At 40.9% G+C, this 23,837-nt stretch overlaps 1 protein-coding gene across 1 annotated transcript in view; it reads left to right on the top strand.

The window, feature by feature from the left end:
* The window catches only part of ACOXL (acyl-CoA oxidase like), a 361,479-nt gene that overhangs the window by 153,613 nt on the left and 184,029 nt on the right, over window positions 1–23,837 (top strand). The window contains exons 11-12 of the mRNA XM_060188434.1: window positions 18,567–18,683; window positions 23,454–23,607. Of these exons, the coding sequence (XP_060044417.1) occupies window positions 18,567–18,683; window positions 23,454–23,607 (271 nt within the window). The remainder of the gene's footprint in view (window positions 1–18,566; window positions 18,684–23,453; window positions 23,608–23,837) is intronic.

Below are 23,837 nucleotides of genomic sequence, written 5' to 3'. Positions count from 1 at the left end.
ATACATCAGACAAGAGGCTAATAACCAAAATATATAGAGATCTTGCCAAACTCAACAACAAGATAACAAATGACACCATTCAAAAATGGGGAGAGGACATGGACAGAATATTCACCACAGAAGAAATCCAAAAGGCTGCGAAACACATGAAAAAAAATGCTCCAAGTCTCTGATTGTCAGAGAAATGCAAATAAAGACAACAATGAGGTACCATGTCACTCCTGTGAGAATGTCATACATCAGAAAAGGGTAGCAGCAACAAATGCTGGAGAGGTTGTGGGGACAAAGGAACCCCCTGCACTGATGGTGGAAATGAATGTCAATTGGTCCAACCCCTGTGAAGAGCAGTCTGGAGAACTCTCAGAAGGCTAGAAATAGACCTACTCTATGACCCTGCAATTCATCTCCTGGGGATATATCCTAAGGAACCAAATATACCTATCCAAAAAGATCTGTGTATACCCATGTTCATAGCAGCACAATTTGTAATAGTCAAAACCTGGAAGCAACCCAGGTGTCCAACAACAGATGAGTGGCTGAGCAAGTTGTGGTATATATACACAATGGAATACTACTCAGGTATTAAAAATGGTGATTTGACATATATTCTATACTTATACATATGCAAGATCTCTTTTTATCTCTTTTAGTGTATGTGTTTGGAAACAAAATCTGTCTAATGTTATCATTACCATCCTTCAGACAGATAAACTCTAAAATTCAAATCTAAATGTGTCATGCATAGACACTTACAATAAATCTTACACCCCTGAAAAGAAGGATCATATGTATTTCCACCTGTTAACCTCGCCAAAAATAGCAAGAAATCCTGGACATTACATATAAAACAAACCTAAAAAGAAAGGTGGAAACAAGAAAGGAGACCACTAGGATCTCAAAACTTAAGGAATGACACAAAGGGAACTTCTTATGTTTTTCTCATGTGTCCCAGACTGGATACTAGTGAAGTTTATAGTCCATAAACACCAATGAGAAAAGCCCCTACCCCTACCAAAAAAAATCCCAATAAAATGTGTTTTCTTTGGTCATAGGACCAGGAAAGGACACTTAGTAAGGCAGAAAACTTTTAGACAGTACTGTTATACCTTAGTCAAATATTACAGAAATCATTGTGACCTCATCTTACCCAGGCCAGCGAAAGCCAAGTGGAAACCTAGAGTTCTGCTCTACTGATGCTATAATGAGGTGCTCCAAGTTTACCACCCTGGTGGTGTCAGAGAAGGCCAAGCAGACACCTCCCTGACAGGAGGAATAGGCCTTACTTCCTGTGGTTTTATAAACCATCTGGTAGGAAGCCTGGAAGCTGTCTTTAACCAGCATTTTCTCTTGGCTCCTGTTGTAGTGGTGTTAGAGGAACCATCACTACCACTTAGCAGTTGTGAAATTCACCCACTGCCATGTCAGTGGAAACTATGTGGAAAGTCAGAACTCCTGACCCAACAATTGAAGAGGAATTCTGTTCTATCACCTGGGTGTCAGTACGGAACCTGAACATTTAAACCCATTGATCAGTAAGACTCCTTTCCCTGCCACAATAATATCAGAAAAAGCCCAGGAGGTTAAATTAAGATACAAAGCTTGCCATAAAACATGGGAATATACCTGTTTTGATTGGAAAAAAAATCAGTTATACCAAGAATCAGGAAGATATCAAGCCAGATGATAAAAGATAACAGATGCTAATATCAAGATGATAGAGTTAAAATTACCTGAAAAAGTGGAAATGGCAATAACAAGCATACTTTGAAAAGTAATTGTGGATACACTTGAATGGAAAAGAAATAGACAAATCTGGACTATATATATATATATATATATATATATATATATATATATGTATATCTCTCTCTCTCTCTCTCTCTCTCTCTCTCTCTATATATATATATATATATATATATATATATATAATTTTACCAAAGAAGAGGAAGATACGAAGAGCAAAATGAAAATTTTTAGAACACAAGAATAAATAAATCTAAAAAATTAATAGATGTTATCAACATAATAAAGGAGGTAGTAGAAGGAAAAAAAATCAGAGAAATGAGAAACAGGATAGCAGAATGACTTAAACCCTAACATATCACAAATTACATTAACTAACTAGTCTAAATAATTCTACTACAAATACAATTTAGCAAGGTCAATTTAAAAAATGACCAAGTTCTATATTCATTATAGGAAACTCACTAAAGATAGAAGAATATAGGCAAGTACATGCAAAAAGGCAGAAAATATTTATATTGTAAAGTCTAATAAAAGAAAGGTCAGAGTGGCTATACTAAGTTCACATTAAGTGGACCTAAGAGAAAAGAAAATTATCAGATTAGGACACATTTAACACTGATAAAAGAGTTAATTCATGAGAAAACTATAGCAATCCTAAATGTGCATTTAAAACACAAGTTAAAAATGCTTGAAAAAAAAAACTGATAGAACTGAAAGGAGAAATAGACTAAGCCACAACTAAATAGGGCATTTCAGCATTTTCTTTTTAATTCATAGAATAGCTAGGTAGAAATCAGCAAGACTAGAAAAGTCAGCATCCTGACTTTTTTTAATCATCCCACAGGATTGATTAACATTTACAGAACATTTCCTCAAACAAAAGAAAAGTGCATGTTCTTTTTAAATGACTACCTAATATTACCAAAATAGGGACATTTTATGTCACCAATAAACTATACTGATAGAAAAATTAAAGCAATATCAAGTGTATTCTCTGACCACAATTCAAATTATAAATGTGTAACAAGCTTAATAGGAAAATATCTAAACATTTACAAGTTAAGCAACACATTTCTTGAAAAACTTATAGTAAAAAAGAAGAACTCTGAAATAAAATTAAGAGAAAATAGAACTAAATGGAAATTAAGATGAAAATATATCAACATTTATTAAATACACCTAAAGCAGTACTGAGAAGGAAAAATATAACATTAGATTGTATGTTAGAAAACAAGAAAAGCCTCAACACATTATCCAAGCTCCCATTCTCAAGAATCTAGGAAAGGGATTGAGAAGTTAGCTCAATGTGTTACAGCACATTACTTGCACCCCAGTTTCAATGCAACACTTTGGCTGGTTGTACCATGACCTTATTCTCTCTGTGTCTCTCTCTCTCATATAAAAACAAAAATCTAAAAATTCCTAATAAACCTAGAAAATATGGACAAAACAAACTGGAAGGCAGCAGAAAGAGTAAACAGATAAAGGACAGAAATCCACACAAAAAAATTAAGTTTTTAAAAAAAATTTAAATCTTTTTCATTTATTTATTGGATATAGACAGAAATTAAGAAGGAAGGGGGTGATAGAGAGGGAGAGGGACAGAGAGACACATGCAAACCTGCTTCACCATTTGTGAAGCTTTCCCCCTTCAAGTGGGGACCAGCAGCACGAACCCAGGCCCTTGTGCATTGTAACGTGTGCTCAACCAGGTGCATCACCACCTGGCCCCACAAAATCCACAAAATTAAAACCAAATCAATAGGGAATATCTAAAAAATGAAGAGCTGGTTTTTTGAAAAGATCAATACAATTAACAAATTGCTGGCAAGCCTGTCAAATTAACACACACACACACACTACCAAATATGGAAGACATATTATTATTAAATACCAAAAAAATTGAAAGGAATACTAAGGAGCAACTAGTCTAAAGTCAGACTAAAGCCTGTGAAATGGCCGTAGTAGCTGCACATGCACAATCAGTCTTGCTGTCCCCAGGTTGAGGCAGACAGGATGCAGACAGTACTGTTGCCTGCTGTACTATGGAGGGGCAAGAGGAGAATAGGGCTTGTTCCAAAGGAGCTCAGCCTTCCTGCTTCCTCATTCTAATCATTAAGGTGTTTATGGCATCTAAGTTCTTTTTTTTTTAAATTTCTTTATAGAAGGATTAATGGTTTACAGTTGACAGTAAAATACAATAGTCTGTACATGCATAACATTTCCCAGTTTTCCTCATAACAATTCAACCCCCACTAGGTCCTCCTCTTCCTGTGTTCCAGGACCTGAACCCCCCCACTCCAGAGTCTTTTACTTTGGTGTGATACACCAACTCCAGTCCAAGTTCTGCTTAGTGTTTTCCCTTCTGATCTTGTTTTTTCAATTTCTGTTTACGAATGAGATCATCCCATATTCATCCTTCTGTTTCTCACTTATATCACTTAACATGATTCCTTCAAGTTCCATCCGAAATGGGGTGAAGGTGAATTCACCATTTTTTTGATACCTGAGTAGTATTCTACTGTGTATACATACCACAACTTACTCAACCACTCATCTGTTGTTGGACGCCTGGGTTGCTTCCAGGTTTTGGCTATTACAAATTGTGCTGCTAAGAACATAGTTATACACAGATCTTTTTGGATGGATGTGCTTGGTTCCTTAGGATATATCCCCAGGAGAGGAATTGCAGGTCCATTTCTAGCCTTCTGAGAGTTCTCCAGACTGCTCTCCACAGGGGTTGGACCAATTGACATTCCCACCATCAGTGCAGGGGGTTCCTTTGTCCCCACAACCTCTCCAGCATTTGTTGCTGTTAACTTTTCTGATGTATGAAATTCTCACAAGAATCTCATTCTTGTCTTTACTTGTATTTTTCTGACAATCAAAGACTTGGAGCATATTTTTACATGTTTGTTGGCCTTTTGTATCTCTTCTATAGTGCATATTCTGTCCATGTCCTCTCCCCATTTTTGGATGGGGTCATTTGTTTTCTTGTTGCTGAGTTTGGTAAGCTCTTTTTATATTTTGGTTATTGACCTCTTGTTTGATATATGGCATGTAAAGATCTTCTCCCATTCTGTGGGAGGTCTCTTTGAATGGTGGTTTCTTTTGATGTCCAGCTTTTCAATTTGACATAGTCCCATTGTTTTATTTTTAATTTAATCTTCTTTGTAATTGAATTCATTTTATTGAAGATGTCTTTAAAATTTAGATGTAAAAAAGACTTCTGCCAATATTTTCCTCTAAGTATTTGATAGTTTCTGGTCTAACATCCAACAAGTGTTGAAATTCCTACTATTACTGTGTTGCTGTTAATATATTGCTGTAGCCCTTTCAGTAGCTGTTTGATGTATTTAGATAGCCTCTCACTGAGTGCATAGATGCCAATAATCGTTAAGACTTCTTGATTGACTGATCTTCTGAACATTAAGTGATGTCCATCCAAATCTTTTAAAATTTTATTTATTTTAAGGTCTATCTGAGGATAGATCTATCAGATTGAGAATAGCTTTTTTTGTGGCCCACTGGCTTGTATGGTAGCTTTTCATCCTTTCACATAGAGTCTGCTTGTCTTGTTGAGTTAGGTGGAATTCCTGCAGACAATATCTGGTTGGGTTGTGTTTTCTGATCTATCTTCTTACTCTGTGCCTTTAAATAGGTGAATTCAGACCATTCACATTTATCGATATTATAGATTGGGGATATTTTAACATCATTCTAAAATTTTAGAGTGTTCTGGTATATGGCATATTTATGATGATGTGATTGTTTATAAGAGACTTTTCAGAACTTCTTACAGGATAGGGTTGGTGGTGGTTGATTCCTTCAACTGTTGCTTGTCTGAGAAGGTTTTGATGCTTCCATCTAGTCTGAATGACAGTATAGCAGGATGCAGTAGTCTTGGTTGAAAGCCTTTCTCATTGAGCACTTGATATCTTGCCATTCTCTTCTGGCCTGTAGTGTTTGTGTGGAGAAGTCTGCTGCTAGTCTTATGGGTTTTCCTCTGTAGGTGGCTTTTTGTTTTTTCTCTTGCAGCATTCAAGATACTTTCCCTATCCTTATTCCTTTTCATTCTAAATATGATGTTTTTTTGTGTCTTTAATTTTGGGTTAATTCTGTTTGAGACCCTCTGAGCTTCTTGAACCTTTATGTCTTTTATGTTGCCTAGACCCTTATTCTCAGCTATTATGTTCTGTAGAAAGCTTTCTTCCCCTCCCTCTCTTTCTTCCTCTGGTAAGCCAATAATGCATATATTATTTTTTTGAAGTCATCCCATATGTCTCTGTTGTTTTCAGTATCTCTTAATCTCTTCTTGAGATCTCTTCTTTCTTAGATTTCTTCAGTTAGTCCTCAATCTTGCGTATTCTGTTTTCTGTCTCACTTATTCTATTTTCTCTTCCCTCTGTTTTCTGTAGCTCAGCTATTTTGTTACCCAGTTCCAATACTGTATTAGTTTGTTCATCTAGTTGTACTCTTAGCTCATCTATTTCAGCTTTAAGTTTTCTAATTACCTCGAGATAGTGTTTTATTTTGAAGTCTCATTTTCCCTATTTCTGATGATATTACTTTCAAACTCTTTCCTCACTCCTGTGAATAATGCCTCAATTAGTGTTTAGATTTTTGTCCTCATTTTTATGTGCTTCTACCTTTGGGAGACTTTTATCTAGGCTTTTGTCCTCATTCATTTCTCCAATGTTTCTTCTTGGTTTATCCATTGCATATAGTGTTTTATGAAGTCCCTCTCACAGTACTTTTCAATCCACTAATCACACTTGTCTGGATTGCCTTGTGTCTAAGTAAAGTACTTAAAGTGTTCACAGATGGGGAAATTAACAGTTGTTTCAATGTTGTATCAATCCTTGAGGTGAAACATGGTGGTTATTAAACCCTTTTTTGTTCTTTATCTTTCCTGTAGGCTATGGGAGCCTGAGGGCTTGTTTACTATAAGTAGTTTTTTTTTTTTTTTTTAGCTTAATTACTCACTCTTAACCTAGAGATAAAACTGAGTGGAGGAGAGATAGCACAGTGGTTATGTGAAGAGACACCCACACCCCAAACCCCCAGGCACAGTTTGGCTCCTTTGACAGCAACCAGAACCTAGATGGGCAGTAGTCCTTGGCCCTATGAGTTTGTAAACAAATCCTGTTTGTATTCTGTGGGTTTTGAGGCAATTACTCAATGTGTCTCCAAATTCATTAGAACAGTGTGCAAAGGCTGCCGCTATACAGCCCCACTTCTAGAAAACTGAAAGTGTATGTCTTCTCCTGCATTGCCCAATCAGTTCTCTTCCCCTCCAAGGGACAGTAGCAATGGAGACTTATGATTGCATTTGCTGAGCCTTAGGGGATCCTCTTCTTCCTTCAGCAGTCTATTTGTTGATAAAACTCAGACCAGAGGTGGTGCTTCAACTGGCAAACTGCCAGACTGTTACCAGTTGTAGATTTGGGATTTAAGCCCCAGAAATCTCTCCTTAGGCACCTCTCTGTCCATGAGCCACATGTTTGTACTCACCTGTGACTTGGTGGGTTCCCAAAGTAATCCAAGTCTTGTGTTCTCAGGTGATCTTCTTTGTTATTCTTAGTTGACTGGGGAGAGGAGAGATGCAGCTGCTGCTACTCTGTCCTAAGTTTTGTCTGTATATTTACATATGTGTTTTACATAAGAAAATAACTCAGCAACAAAAGCATTAGATCACACCATACAGTCTCATGTATAATTAATGACTCTGTCTCCACCATTAATTTTGTCTTATATTCAGTAATATACATTTTTTAAAATCATTACTGGTACTTCACTGCTTCACACCAGCTTTTTTCTTAGAAAGACACAGAGAGAGAGAGAGAGAGAGAGAGAGAGGAGAGAGAAAGTGGGAGAGGAAAAGACACCATACCATGCCAGTGTATCCTCTGCATCCTCTATGGAGGTACTGGATTTGAGCCTGAGTCAAATGCATGACCAACAAGGCATCCACTCAAGTGAGCTATCTTGCTGCCCTGGGACACTTTTTTTTTTTTTTTTTTTTTTAAGAAAAATCAAGGAATCACAGTTGAGACAGTTAGCATATTTTAATGTTTTATTTTTTATTAGGCATTTAATACTGATTTACAAGAATTTAAGGAGTATAATTTTAATGGGTATAATTTCATACAGTTCCTACCACCAGAGTTCGGTGTACCATTATCCCCTCCATTGGAATCTCCCTTATTCTTTATCCCTCTGGAGTATAGACCAAAATTCTTTTTGTGGTGCAATCTTCTTCTAGCGTTTGCCCTTCTTCCGTAGCCAGTCAACAGGTCAGGTTGAAAGCTGTCAGGAGCTGCTTGTTGCTGGCTTTGAAAGTGACTGGGATCCATGTGGATTCAGTCGGCTAGGAAGGATCATCAGTTTCCCCAATGAATGGGTACTCACGGGATGCACCACGAGAAGGTCGATCCAATGTGGTGCAATAAGTGGAAGTTATGACTTCTATAATTTCTTCTCCACTGGACATGGGTGTTTGCAGATTGATTAATAACTCCCAGCATGTTTCTATCTTCCCCTAATGGGGTAGGGCTCTGGAGAGGTAAGTTTTCAGGAAGGTGAGGTCATCTTTCTAGAAAAGCAGGATGAAATACAGTAAGGTGGAAAACAGGACAAAATATTTAATAAACAGGAACTATAAAGTAGGAATAGAGCAGATAGCCTAGGAACCTTAGGGTAGAAGGAAGCTAGGAAATCTATTTTAGCAATGTTTCTAGGCACCTATATCTTTTTAAAAAAATTTTATTTATGAAACAGAAACACTGACAAAACCATAGGATAAGAGGGGTACAACTCCACACAATTCCCACCACCAGAACTCTGTATCCCATCCTCTCCCCTGATAGTCTTCCTATTCTTTATCCCTCTGGGAGTATGGACCCAAGGTCATTATGGGATGCAGAAGGTGGAAGGTCTGGCTTCTGTAATTGCTTTCCTGCTGAGCATGGGCTTTGGCAGGTTGGTCCATACTCCCAGCCTGTCTCTCTCTTTCCCTAGTGGGGCAGGGCTCTGGGGAAGTGGGGCTCCAGGACACATTGGTGGGGTCGTCTGCCCAGGGAAGTCTGGATGGCATCATGGTAGCATCTGGAACCTGGTAACTGAAAAAGAGTTAATATATAAAGCCAAACATGTTGTTGACTAATCATGAACCTAAAGACTGGAATATTGTAGGTGAATATTTGGGGTCTCCGTTTTAAAGATAGCTAGTAGACCTATATTAGTTATATTCTAAAGGACCCATGACTATACTAGCTTTTTCCTGAGCCTGACCTCTGATATGCAGGTGGGTCCAAGTTATTGTCTGGGGAGATGATATAATGGCTGGGAAAAGGACTATAAATCTGCATCAGAGGAAAGAGTGGCTCCCAGTATGGGAAAGGTATATAAATATTGTTCACTAGAGACTCCATTAATTTGATCTGGGGCCCCATATTCAGCTTAGGAGTCTAAGTAACCTCTTCGTCCCTATAGATCTGAGTTCACATTCTGTGGTCATGAGTAGGAACGTTTCATGCTGCCCCAATTTCATGACCCATCTTCCTCACGTGGTAGATAGAGTATGTTATCCAGCCTCCGTTCAGAGGATGGAATATTATCTACTGTTGTTGATCCACATTGAGGGCAAGGTCCTATGGGGACCCACAGAGGGGTCTAGTGTGCTGGTTTCTGATGGAGATGACCAGTGACAATGGAGAGAGGGATCTATTCAAGTCTAGGCCCATCATGTCTGTGTGGGAATCCCAGGAGTCCCTGACTAGGGCCCCAGATAATGGGGTGGCCAGATAGTGACTAAAGAGTTACCATTAAAGTATGCCAGTCTCTTGCCCTTATTCAGCTTTTATAGTCCTAACTTTGATAAGGTTAGCTTTAGAGTGACTGAGGGAAGTGTAACAGGAAGTAGACGAGGAAGGTATCTATATCTAAGTAGAACTATTTCATTAGGAACTTTATAGTGTCTTTTTAGGTTTTTCTACTTGCTTCATTTATTGACTCACTACAGACTATTGTGCACTTTTGCTTTCAGGTATATATTTTGCCCTAACTTATTGATACATGTGAACATATGCCATATCTCATGGGACCTGGTCTATATCTAGGTTTTGGGACTTTGTTAGGAAGTGAACCAGCCAAAATGGAATTAGAGAATCCTATGAGAAAGGTAGGTCTCACCGTAGTAATGAGGCTGAAGGGTTGACATTCGATGCCTGACATCTTGAATGTGAGGGCGATCTGGCTGCGACATCTGTCACCCCATTGATCGCCAGGGTTGATTCGGCTGATCTGGCTGGCTAGGCAGGTGTCCCCTTCCTCCTTCATCACTCCATGTGTGTCCCTCCCAAAGCTGCGTGCTCAGTCGGAGAGGACGGCCTTCCCCGAATAGAGACAGACCGGTCTTTGGTCAGGGGTATACGAGTAGCTGTGCTCCGCTGCTAGAACCTCCAAACAAGCTCTCGAGGCACCTACATCTTAATAATCTTTGCTTGAAGTTGATAATTAACATTGGGGTGGACCAGAAATATTGTCTGGGAAGATGGTGTCAGAGTTGAGAGTAGAACTAGGAAGCTGGTTTAGGGCAAAGAGTTGCTTACAAACTTGAAGAAGATCTATAAATGCAGTTAACTGTTGACCACAATGATCTAACCATATCACTCACTAATATTACCAAGGTTGTAACTCTGATAAGTGAATCATTTCCCTTATGTGAGAGAGCCATTCGAATAACTTCCAGATTCCTTCCCAGGGTGGCTTGATATATGCTGGAGAGAATATGCTGCTTCTTACATCTCCGTAATGTGCCAGAAACTTCTATCACAATATCTACTCTAGCTTTATTTTGCTTCTCCTTGAAATGTGGGACAACAAAGATGGACTGGTGGACTTTGGGGCATAAAAGGGGCAGGTGACTTTTGAAACTCCATAAACTTTTCAGCACTTATGTAGCACAAACAAAGATATAATTTTTCTTTGGTAGTAGGAAAGGTAGTAAATTATGCTCTTGTTGTCTTATTTGGTAATCAATATTAAGTTATTTATAAAATGCATTTTTAAAAAGATTTTATTTATTTATTAATGAGAAAGATAGGAGGAGAGAAAGAACCAGACATCACTCTGGTACATGTGCTGCCGGGGATTGAACTCGGGATTTCATGCTTGAGAGTTCAATAACTTATTCATGTACCACCTCCCGGACCACCACATACTTTTTTCATTTCACATAACACACACACACACACGCACATACACACACCATCTCTCTTAGAAATGAATTTGAGGGCACCCATTTGAAGAATGAAACCTAAAGCATGATGGACATAAGGTGTTAAACCTGATGCTTTGGTGCAGGATTACGTTGTCAGAGCCCAAAGACATTACACTGCACATTTAGTTTCTAAAGAATACTACTTGGAGGGGATGGGACAGGTGGTGGTGCACCTGGTTGAGGGCACATGTTACAATGTGCAAGGACCCAGGTTTAAACCCCTGGTTCCCACCTGAAGTAGGAAAATTTTGCAAGTGAATCAGAGTTGCAGATGTTTCTCTATGTCTCTTTCTATCACCACTCTTTCCTCTTGATTTCTTGCTGTCTTTATCCAACAAATAATGATTTTTTTAAAAGAATACTAACTGTTAATAAAATGGATAAAGCATTGAAGTATCAAGTATGAAGTCCTGAGTTTAGTCCCCAACATCCCTCTCACCCTCTCTTTCTCTTTTATAAATAAATAAATCTTTTAAAAAATAGTAAGAATTGAAATAGTTGGGTTTAAGGCTGTGAATCAGGGTATCCTATACTTAGTTTGATGGTATAAATTACAGGTCTATTTTTTTTTTTAATTTTACCTTACATTTTCCACTAGCAGTGTTTCTGCTGGGGCTTCATGCCTGCACTATCCCACCACTCCCAGCAGACTTTTATTTTGTAAGGTAGAGGATGAGAGACACACAGAGAGAGAAGATGAGAGAGAGAGAGAGTGAGAGAGAGAGAGAGAAAGGCAGAGGGAGAGAGAGAAGGAAAGACACAACAGCACCACTCCACTGCTCATGAAGCTTTCCCTGTGCAGGTGGCCCCATATGGTGGGTGGAGACTCCAACCCAACTCCTCATACATGATTAAGTGCACACTCTACCAAGTGAGCTATCTCCTAGGTCCCCACAGCCAAATTTTTTTTTAAAAAGGGTCAAATCTGCTGGATCCAGATGGTGGCATTAACATGTTCTGGTCTGTGACAGACATTTCCTCTGAGTTTCTATATCTAGGAGCATCCCCAGAGCAGGAGAGAGACAGACCCAGATGGACTGAGATAGCAGAGTCTCCACTAAGGGTTACTGGGATGGGCCACAGTGATCTCACTATGTGAGGGCACTCAGACTTTTCCAACTCTTATCTGGGGCTGTGTTACTGGTAGGAGAAGGAAGCCAGAGGAAAGAGGGTCTGCATCCAGGAATTTTCTCAGTGTTTGTTTGTTTGTAGAGGGCTGCACTTTGACACTGAAGGAGGAGGATTTTGTCCTCCTCCATTCTGCACTAAGAACCAGGTTATGCCTCCCAGATTCTCAGGGTCAAGGGCAGAGGTCCAACCACAAAGCTCCTCTCCTTGTTTAGTTTGACTGGATGTCATTCAGAACAGACTGATGCAATGATGCTGCTGAGCAGGGAACATGTGAAGCAATTATCTTTTTAGTAGGTCACTGGCCTCCTCTGGGAGAAGAGACCGGAGGGAGAGCAAGGAAGGCAGGCAGCCCAGCATCCCCAGAGGCCGCGCGTGCAGTAGCTGTGCTGGTGATTAATCGCCATGTCACTCTCCATGAATGTTGCTCTAAGCAGCCGTGTTCAAACTCAAGTGGGAACGAAATAAAACAACTCAAAAATAAATGTTTCCTCAAGCCCTTATGCATTGCTGGAAACCAAGAATAGCTTCTCGAATCTATAATTCTAAATGGCACCATTCAGGGTGCTCTTTGCCTCAGCTTCATTTGCACATGATTGTCACATGCACAGGCATCACTTCTTGTTTTAGAGAGCTTAGTAAGTGGTTTGTTTTTGTTTTTTTCTCAAGCACTGAAGTAAAAATTATGTTTACGAAGAAAAATATAGCCTTGACACACACACACACATATATATATATCACACATATATGTGTGTGTGTGTGTGTGTGTTAGAAAAGCACTAACTTAATAAAAGGAAAGGCCAAGAAGACTATTATGTCCACCTGATCATAACATACAATACAGATGTTGGGTAGGCAGTCACTGCTGGCCAGTGCTGAGCCTGCAGTCCAGTGACCTCAGTGCAGGGCGTTGGCAACCATAGAACCTGCCTGGGTCATCATGGCACTCACAGTGGTGCTGGGCCTGAGAGCAGAGACAGAACTCCTGCACCAGGCAGGCCCTCTCACAGCACAGTCTTGAAGGCTTCTTTCTCTCTTTGCTGCCTCTGCTGCAGCCAGCCTTCCAGTTTGAAAAGAGGTGGTGGCAGTCACGGGAGTCACCTTCAACTACATGTTTGGTGGTAGAGGAGTCTTTAGCCTTCAGTGCCAGTTTACCCCTGGAAGAGACAGAGAATGTGGCTGATAGGTGAGAGAAGTGGCAATCTCCTCACCAGTGTCTTATATCAGAGAGGAAGAGAGGTAGTGGTGGTGCTTGGGGAGGGGGGTTGTATCCCTTCTTTTCATTCATTTTCCCCTTCAAGTCCCTCCTCCTAAACCCCACTGCTAACAAAACAGTGATGATGTAGACTCTTGGTATAAGGGTCAAGTGGTCTTCTAATCGCCTTTGTTTCCTTCATCCCAAAATGTCCCACCCAGGACTCTGGTGCCTGCAAGTGTGACTTTCATCAGAATAGCTAGTAATAAGTGCAGGGGCAAGTGTAGGAGTCAGGCGTGGCATAGGCATTGGGTGTGGAGTTGATGGAGACTGCAGAACATTCTGTCTGTAACTCTGTTTTGATTTTTCCTAAGCACTCATATCTGGCCAGGCTTGGGGGCACCTGAAGACAGACAGGCCATCTTCTCTCAACTGTGAATCTTGTCATGGACACTGCTTTTAAATGTAGGCTTTGTTACTGCTTATCTACAGTTGAGACCAAAGGATAAGTAGACAACTGCCATGGAAAAGAGAACTTGTTATTCAGAGTCCAAGGGAGGAAGGGGCTGGGGCGGAGAGGTCGCAACATGCCATGTAGGCAGGGTCACCAGAAAGGTACAGGTCAGCCGGGAGATGGAAGGAGCAAGGAGGACACTGGGATAGAGTCTTTATAGTGGGTTTAATGGGGAGGAGTGGGGGTGGGTGTAAGTGAACTAAAAAGGTTTAGGACTAACTAGTTTGACTCATTTTAGAAGGTTTGGATCATAGTAGCTGTTCCTACTTGTGTGAGATATGACCCTGAGACTATAAGGACAGGAGATAGTGGCCCAGAGTCAAAGGACTCAGAAAGGGTTTTTGCAAAGGTGGGAGAGTAGGTTCTGGGTCAGTTGGAAGACACGTTCCCTGAGAAGGCCCTGCAGGGAACAGTTTTACCAGCATCAGCAAAGGGCTAGGTATTAACATATCAGAAACACGTAGTTATCACAGGAGTACATGGAAGACAGGACTGCAGGGGAGAAATCATAGATGACCTGCTGGACTCCCTACTTCCTTTGGGGTTTGAGGATGTGTGTCCAGGAAGAGAAGGAGCCTCAATGGGGAGAGTGAGATTTGGCTGAGCCACCAAAAAGGTGACATTTGAGAGTGAAGTTGGCTGCAGGCAGAGAACCCTACCTGGACAAATGCCCAGGGTGGTAGGTGTCTGGAGGCGCTTAATAGGAAAAATAGCTGGGAAACCAGAGTAGGGATTTCATTCTGAACAAGTTGGCCAAAGCCATTTTTGTCCTTGAGGGGGTTCTGCTAATGAATTCATAGACTCACAAAGAATGCTGTGCGTGGCTGTATGTCATAGTCACAGAACTTAATTAACAAGCTAGGATGTTGATGTAAATTATTCTAGATGAAAACAAGAAATCCACTGTGGCAGGGACAGAAAATTCAGACCCTCTTGGGTATGCAGCTAATGTTGGCAAGTGAAAATGGGGATAGCAGCTTGCCCTAGCCGATGCGGGATGCGGTGTGTTTGTAGAGGACAGGGGTTGTGGGGGTTGTGGGGGTTGTGGGGGGCAGGTTGGGGACTAGAAACTTTTGAGCTCCAGATCACATCATAGGAACAGGGTCTAAAGTTACTAGACCTTTATAAAAATTGCAAGGGTAGCTGGAGATACAGATTCTTATGAGATCTGTTGAGTTTGTTAAAAATTGGCAGTGCAGGAGTCGGGGTGTAGCGCAGCGGGTTAAGCGCAGGTGGCGCTAAGCTCAAGGACCGGCGTCAGGATCCCGGTTCGAGCCCCCGGCTCCCCACCTGCAGTCAGGTCCCTTCACAGGCAGTGAAGCAGGTCTGCAGGTGTCTGTCTTTCTCTCCCCCTCTCTGTCTTCCCCTCCTCTCTCCATTTCTCTCTGTCCTATCCCACAACAACAACATCAATAATAACTACAACAATAAAACAACAAGGGCAACAAAAGGGAATAAATAAATAAAATAAAATAAAAAAAAATTGGCAATGCATAAGTTGAGCATTCCTCCACACCAGCACAAGAAAAGATTTTGTCAAGCCCTTAGTGGCCCCTTTCTGCTCTGAATCTGTTGTCCTAATGGGAATGTGAGGATTGAAGAATAAAGGGGCCAATTACAAGTTGTGCCTGAGTTGGTAAACAGGTAAGCTAGGTTGGGGTCCCGAGTTCACATCTAAAGACCTTCACTAAATTTTCCAGTGGACCACTCAGTCAGGTTTAGTCTGCATTTCCTCACTGGCAGAACTCACTGACTGACTGACTGACTGACTGACTGACTGACTGACTGACTGATTCACTCACTCACTCACTCACTCACTCAACAAATACCCGGAGGCTGGAGAGATATCTCACTGGGTAGGGCATGTGTCTTGCCATATATACAACTTAGGTTCTAACCTGGTACCACACGAGAGGTTCTGTGGCACCAGAAGCAGCTCTGGCTCTGTAGTGCTTCTCCCTCTTTCTGTCTCTCTATATGAATGAGAAAAGTGCCCTGGAAGCAGTGAAATTGAACATACACAAAACCTTGACTTTACACAAGCAAACAAACAACCTCTCCTACCTGCCCATTATCACCTGTCTGCTGTATATGGGACCAAGACAGATATCATACACCTAAATAGAGAATTTTTTGAGATGCTCTCTAAAATGACATTGCTATTATATTTTCCATTGATTTACTAATGTTCAACAAGACCATAGGATAAAAGGGGTACAATTTCACACAATTCCCACCACTAGAGTTCTGTATCCCAATCCCTCCATTGGAAGCTTTCCTATTCTTTATCCCTCTGGGAATATGGACCCAAGGTCATTATGGGGTGCAAAAGATGGGAGGTCTGGCTTCTGTAATTGGATCCCCACTGGACTTTGGTGTTGGCAGGTCAGTCCATACTCCCAGCCTGTTTCTGTCTTTCCCTAAAGCACAATGATCAGCTGGTTGGTTTGTAGTCATGACGTGGGTAAACTTCTGGCAACAAGAGCAAGTACAGGAGGACAGGGTGGAGTGACTGTGGTAGTCACGGGCTCTTGGGCTGCCCAGTGGTCTACTCTTGCCACTTGGTCTGGTTCTCGCTGTGTGTAACCATCTGTGATGTGAGCTCAGTGGCTGGCCTTGGTCTTCTTTACTTTGGTAGATGCCCAATGCCCACTGTGGTTCCTGGCACAAAGCAGGCCCACAAATGTACATCAGAGTTGTAAGTTGCATGTAGCAATGCCTAGTTTTGATAAATAAGATGTTAGTTAGTCAAAGAGACTATAGCAAAGGCTGCAGCATAGTTACATAATTAAAAACAAATCAAAATGGGAAGAGTAGACAGATGAAATTTAATTTCTCATTTTAAAAATTGGATAAAGACAAAATGAAATCAAGAAGGAAAAAGTAGAGAGTGTTGTCATTGGGGCTTGCATGGTGCTGAGAGAGAAATTGAGAGGGGAGATAGAGAGGGGGAGAGGAAGACAGACACTTGCAGACCTGTGTCACTGCTGATGAAGTGTCCCCGCTGCAGGTGGGGAGCAGGGGCTCAAACCCAGGTCCTTGTGTGGATCCTTGTACAGAGTACTATGTGTACTTAACTGGGTGCACCACCATTACCCCCCAGAAGTCTATTTAATTTTACTAGATAAAGAGTGAGAGACAGAGAGAGATAGAGCGATGGAGAGAGAGGAGAGGCATCACAGCGCTTCCCCACCTCTTGTGAAGTTTCCCTGGTGCAGGTGTGACCATGTGGTAGACAGGAGCTTAAATTCAACCATGCCAGATCCTCAGGCATGATAAAGTGTGCACTCTACCAGGTGAGCTGTTTCCTGGCCATGTGGTCTGTGATTGCTTTTAAATGTGTTAAGCAATGATCCTGCAAAAGCTTGATAGATAGGTTTCTTACAGACTGCTACATCTCATTTGGCTCCATACCCCTCTGTCATCAGGTGTACACTGTGGCTGGACAGAGTCCAAGATGGGGTAGTATTTCCCAAGCAGTCTTCTGTGGGGCGGGTACAGTGGGTAGGGAAAGCTGAGCTCACTAAAATCAAGCCTGTGTGCACAGTGCACCCCAGCAACTTCTGAGGTGCAAGTGTGCTCATAAGTCTGCACCACATCTCATCCGGCTGGCTGTGAATTCTAGATGCCTTGCACACTAAGAAGGCATTGTGTGCTCCTAATGGCCACAAAGACGAAACTAACATGCGGATATCATATTGAAAGAACTTTATCAAATGTGCAATTAAAAGTATATGTCTGTTGTCTTTCTAACCATGGCTGATGATTACCTGATTTCACTGATTTCTGAAGCACAAGTTTGCCTTGCTTGCTTGATAATGTAATCATATGTTCATGTCTGTGTCTATACATCCATGTGTACATATACGTGCGTGTATTTCTTTATGTACATGTGTGCATATCTGTAGCTAAGTGTACATGTGTGCATGCTTGAACATGCTTTCAGAAATCAGCACTTAGGTCAGAGGGATGCAGAGGCAAGTTGCTGCCAAGCCCATGATTAAGAGCACCTGCCTTCACAGGGTGGAGGTTGACCTATAAAAGGCCTGGTTCTTTGCAGCTGAGGGAAGCTCTAAGCTGAGACCTGGGCATTGCCTTGGGAATAGGCCCACACAACTTTATAAGCTGCTCTGTGGACTGGCTGGCTCTGTGGAGCCAGCTGGTTTTCCGCAGCAGTTGTCCCCAGGATGAGACAGGACAAGGAGCACACCTCCCGCAGCGAGCTGTAGGGGAGGGGGACCTTAGGTGGGCTGAAAGTAATGACCTGCCTCTGAGTCTGACAGGGGCACCAATGCTAGCGGTGCCTCCTTGTTGAGAATGTCCTTTTGAAATATGTTCTCGAATATTGTTCCCATCCTATTAATTATGTCACCAACTTAGTAAAGCTGGATAATTAATGATCATGGGGCACTTGGAACATGAAATGCCATGTAAATGTTAAGAAGTAAAAATTACTCCGTGTGTTAAAAATGTTCCATGGTTGGAAAGGGTAATTTCCAGAGGAGCTAAAAAGCTTTCTGTGTTACACTGTCTTCAGGAACTTGGTATCTTATTATCTCAATTGCACTTGAAGAGACTTGGGTGTTTGAAATTCTGATTTGAAAACAGCTGCTCAGTGTTTTAGTTCTGGGAATGAAATCACCTATTAGATTTAGATTTTTTTTTTTTTTAAGAAACTGTGTGTGCTTGTTTCCCTCTAGCCGGAGGCAGTTCGGGCCCAAAGCCAAGGAAGAGGTCAAGATTATTGAGCACCAAACACAGACCCTCCGGCTGATGCCTCACCTGGCCACAGCCTTGGCTCTGACCTTCGTCAGCAGGTAAGATGGTTGTCAGGTGTGTCAAAGTGAGGCTCTGGAACAAGGCAGGAGTGGGCAGAAAGGCAGAAAGAACATCACCTTCTGACTTTATTTATTTATTTATTTATTTAAAAAAGGAGACATTAACAAAACCGTAGGATAGGAGGGGTACAACTCCACACAACACTTTCTGACTCTGAACTGGAAAGGAAAAGTTTCTGTTAACATCCAACTCAATTACAGTGATGTCCTTTAAACATCAGTGTCTATCCAGATGAGTGGAGTCCACAGAGAACTTAAGAGCCACTGTTTCCTGAGTTTCTAAAAGAGACAGGCAAGGAAAGTCCCATTTTCTTTACCTCTGACAAAGGTTTTCATTTCCAGGTAGTTTTCTGAAATAGGTCCAGGGACTTACCTGGAGGGTGACAAGCAGATTATCAAGATCATGGTGATCATGCTCTAAGTCCACAGGGAACTTCGCACTTCACAGGAGGCCTCCACCTGCACTTCTCAGCCTGGCCTTTGTATATCATCAGCACATTCTAATGATCAGAAAATGGGTTATTCCAGGATCACTATACCATGGAGTAGGTAGGAGCAGGCCCCAAACTTTGAACCCTTATCCTGTGCCTTTCTCTGCTGTTTTTTCATGTTAACTACAAAGATTGATTTCTGAATGATTTAGAATGGATAGGTGTGTTTGGAATTTCCCATGTCAATCGGTAATCTGGTGCCAGGGTTTATAAAAAGGATTTAATTAGAAATAGTAAAATTCTAGTTTCTGCTGAGTTTGGGACTCCTTTCTGCTGCTGGCCTTACTGGGAAGACTTGGGTGGACATTCTCTATTCCTGCTCTACCTGGGGTGAGGTTCCAGTGAGCATGAGCAGTGAATCCTGCTTGCAAAGGGAGCTTCAGTTCACAATGCTAAGAGCAATGCAAGCCAGCTGGGAGAAAAAGAGGTTTTTTTCCAAGTTTAATTTGCACAGAATAGAATGCACAGGTTTTGGTATATGTCATTTGTTGAATTTTAATAAGCACATATACTTGTTTAATAAGTTAGAGAACAGAATGAGTAGCCATGGAGAAAAACCAAAACGGTGGAGATCATGTGTCGTTTAACAGTGCTGGAACCATGCACATGACTCAGCAAAGAGGCTTCCCTGACCTAAGGCCACCTACCTGTTACTTGTGACCCCAAGCAGTGAACACCCACTTTCACTGCCAGTTCATGCAAGTATAAATTGGCTGATCAGAGACAGAGGAGGTGAGACTAAATACCATAACTCAAAGATGCTTGACTATAAATGTTGTCTTAACACACAAATGGTTCCTGTACTCAGTAATGTTTCTTGTGTTTGGTTAAGTCCTTCTTAAAGTGAGTAAGGACCTGGAAGGCTCCAAGGGGGTTATGAATTATCCAGCCACATTTCTATTGTTTTAGAGAGTCCTGCTTCACTACCACACCAGTGACAACCACCATCTGACTCCTGTCTCCATAACTTAGTTTATCTGTTCTTGAATTTCACATCAATGGCATCGCACAATATGTACTTTTTTTTTTTCTTTGCACAATATGTACTTTTGTGTGTGTCCAATTTATTTCATTTTATATGGCACTTTGATGTTTCTCATTGTTGTTAGTAGTTTTGTATTTATTGTGGACTAGAAACATAAAATGAATAAACTGTGAAGCTTTTTTATTCATGTATAATTTCCAAGCCTTTTGACTACTGTGAATAAGCTGCAGTGAGTACTGTTGCAGAAACCTTTCCTATTTTTTCAAGGTAAATACCCAGGGAGGACTTCAGGGCAACTGAGTGTGTGTGCGTGTGTGTGTTCAGAGACAGGTATCATTTTATGCTCTTGAAAGTGCTTGAGTTCTAATTTCTCTACATCTTATCAATATGTGTTTCTTCTTTTCTATTTTATTCATTGTTTATTTATTATTTAGGATAGAGACAGAGAAAACTTGAGATAGAGAGGGTAAGAGACAGAAAGACATCTGCAACACTTCTTCACCATTTGTGAAGCTTCCCTCCCCTCTACCCCCTGCAAGTGAAGACTGGGAGCTTGAAGCTGGATCTTTGTACATTGGAACAATCTTTGCACATTTTGCATTCAACTGGATGTACCTGGCCCCTCATCTGTTTCTTAATTTGATCCTACATAGTAGTGTGAAATGGCATCTCATCAGAATTTAAATTCACACTTACATAGTAGTGTCTGGTGATGTTGACCTTTTTTTTTTTTATGTGATCCTTGACAGTTGTCTTTTTAAAGGGTCTGTTTAAGTCCCTTGAACATTTTTCCAAATTGCTTTATAAGAACTGATTTATTAGGGGGCTAGCATATCTAGTTACCTGGATTTGAGTCCCTAGTCCTCACCTGCAGGGGCAAAGCTTTGCAAGTGGTTAAACTGTGCTAATGGTGTCTCTCTGTCTCTCTTCTTCTCTGTCACCCCCTTGATTTCTGACTGTCTCTATTCAATAAATAAAGATAATAAAAATAAATATTAAAAAGAATTTATTTATAAGAATTATTTGTATATTCTAAAAAAGTAAGTCAGATATATTTGCTGTAGAGATTTTCATCCAATTGGATTTTTATTTTTTCATTTTCTTATCAGTGTTTTTTTGGTTAGCAAAAAATTTAATGCTGATGTCTATTTTAGCTGTTTTTTCCTCTTTTATGGTGAATGTTTTGTTCTCTGTAAGATGTTTTCATGATATATCATAAAAAATAAGGAGGTGAAAGACACTGGCAGGTAGTTTTGCTATATATGGAATACAAAGAATGAAAACACATGAACTTGAAAAAAAGTATTCAACCTGATTCTCAGACTTTGTGAGAACTATGTTGGTGTTGGGGAGGGGGAATGGAACTACACTCTTATAATCTTAAAAGTTTTAAAACCATTATTAAATCACTAATAAAATTATATCAAATAATAAAGTAAATAAAATATATCTCCATAACTGTAGCTTTACTCTTTAATTTTTTAAATATTATTTATTTAGTATTGGGTGAGACAGAAATTGAGAGGAGAGGGAGACAGAGAGAGACACCTGAAGCCCTGCTTCACCACTTGTAAGGCTTTCCCCCTGCAGGTAGGGGCCAGGAGTTTGATCCTGAGTCCTTGTGCACTGTAATCTGTGCACTTAACCAAGTGTGCCACTGCCTGGCCCCATAACTATAGCTTTATATAAGTGTTGAAATTGCATACTAGGACTAACCTCACAGAAATGGAGTATTATAGAATCATGTGGCTAACAATATGTGAACAAACTTGATAACTTAGATAAAAATGAACAAAGACCTAGGCATATGAAAATTATCAAAACAGAAAAAAAGAACAAATAGAAGCTCCAAACAATCCTGTAACTACTAAAGGCTGCACTAATTTTAACTCTTCTAAAACATAGGAGAGGAAGCAACAGTTTCCAGCTTATTCTGTGAAGCCAGTATACTAATTACCAAAATGAAACAAAGGAAGAAAAAAAAAACTACAGACCAGCTTCATTTGTGAATGTAAATATGAAAACCCTCCACAAAATGCCAGCAAACCATACCCCGCAGCATCAGATAGACACCAGGACTAAGTGAGGTTTATCCCCAGTGTAACACACACACACACACACACACACACACACACACACACACACACAGAGTATAATATATCACATTTACAAAATAGATGAAAATATCTATCCAATCATCTCACTTGATGTAAGGACAGCATTTTTATAAAATCTAATGCCATTTCATAATGAAAGTCACTAAAATCCCCTCCTGGGAGTAGAAGGAAGCTTCTTTTGCCTCTTAAAAGTGTTGAATTTTAATTTTTAAATTCCACTTTCATTGAAGTATCTGAAATGGACTGTGTGACAGGCAAAATAATGACTCCCTACCTCACCCCAAGATGTCCAGATATTCATCCCAGAAAACTGAGAATATCTTATCCCATGGGGCAAAAGGAATTTTGCAGATAAGATTAAATCACTGACCTTGAAATGAGCAAGGACATTTCATCTGTAAATAGAAGTGTTTTTCTTGGGACTGGGTGGTGGTGTACCAGGTTAAGTATACACATCACAGTGCACAAGGACACAGGTGCAAGCCCCCATCCCCCCCTATAGGGGTAAAGCTTCACAAGAGATGAAGCAATGCTGCTAATGTCTCTTTCTCTCTCCCTCTCTCCTCCTGCTTCCCTCTCAATTTCTCTGTGTGTCTATTAAATAAATAAATAAATGTTTTTAAAAGTGGTTTTCCTACACAAGGAGAACCTGAACTGGAAGTGGCGTATTACACCAAAGTAAAACACTCTGGGGTGGATGGGTGGGGAGAATACAGATCCAAGAAGGATGACAGAGGAATTAGTGGGGGTTGTATTGTTATATGGAAAACTGGGAAATGTTATGCATGTACAAACTGTTGTATTTACTGTCGAATGTAGAACATTAATTCCCCAATAAAGAAATTTTTTTAAAAAATGGTTTTCCTTATTCCTCTCCAGTCGCCACATCTCCTATTAGTTCACTTGCCTGCAAGTCTCTGCTAGAATGTTCTGTGTACTCTTGAGTAGATGTGAAAAGAGCAGACATTCTGGTCCAGTTCTTGTGGGCATGGGGCATGGCATTCAATCTTGGACCATTACATCTACTGTGAACCATGGCTGTCTCAGTCCCACTTTGGACTCCCATACCCACCAGCGCTGTCCTTCCTTGATGTGATCCCTTACACATATGCCAGGGCACTACTCCCCTCATCACACTTTCCTGCTTGTCTTACAGGTATGCTGGGGCCCTTCTGGACCAGAACATCTACCAGGATAAGGAACTGGGCAGCAGTCGCTCACTGCAGGCCCTCGTGGCAGGGCTGAAGGCATACAGTACCTGGGAGAACATCACTTGTCTGCAGGACTGCCGTGAATGCACTGGAGGCATGGTGAGCCCCACATGGTAGCAAGCCTGGGGGGAGTGGTGTGGACAGAGGAGCAGCATGGACTGTGGAACTGGGTGGAAGTCCTGACTGTCCTAACAACCCTGGGTGCATTGCATGGCCTTGTCATCTTTGCTTGCTCGCCTCCTATGGTGTTGTGAGGACTGACTATTTATGAGCTGCTTGGCCCTGGCCTATCCTATGGAACTCCACCTCTAATACCGTTGAACTTGGTG

The sequence above is a fragment of the Erinaceus europaeus genome, chromosome 3 (genome assembly GCF_950295315.1).
Source record: "Erinaceus europaeus chromosome 3, mEriEur2.1, whole genome shotgun sequence".
In the NCBI taxonomy this organism is placed as follows: domain Eukaryota; kingdom Metazoa; phylum Chordata; class Mammalia; order Eulipotyphla; family Erinaceidae; genus Erinaceus; species Erinaceus europaeus.
The sequence above is the reverse complement of the archived record's forward strand: the minus strand, read 5'-3'. Positions and strand labels throughout refer to the sequence as shown.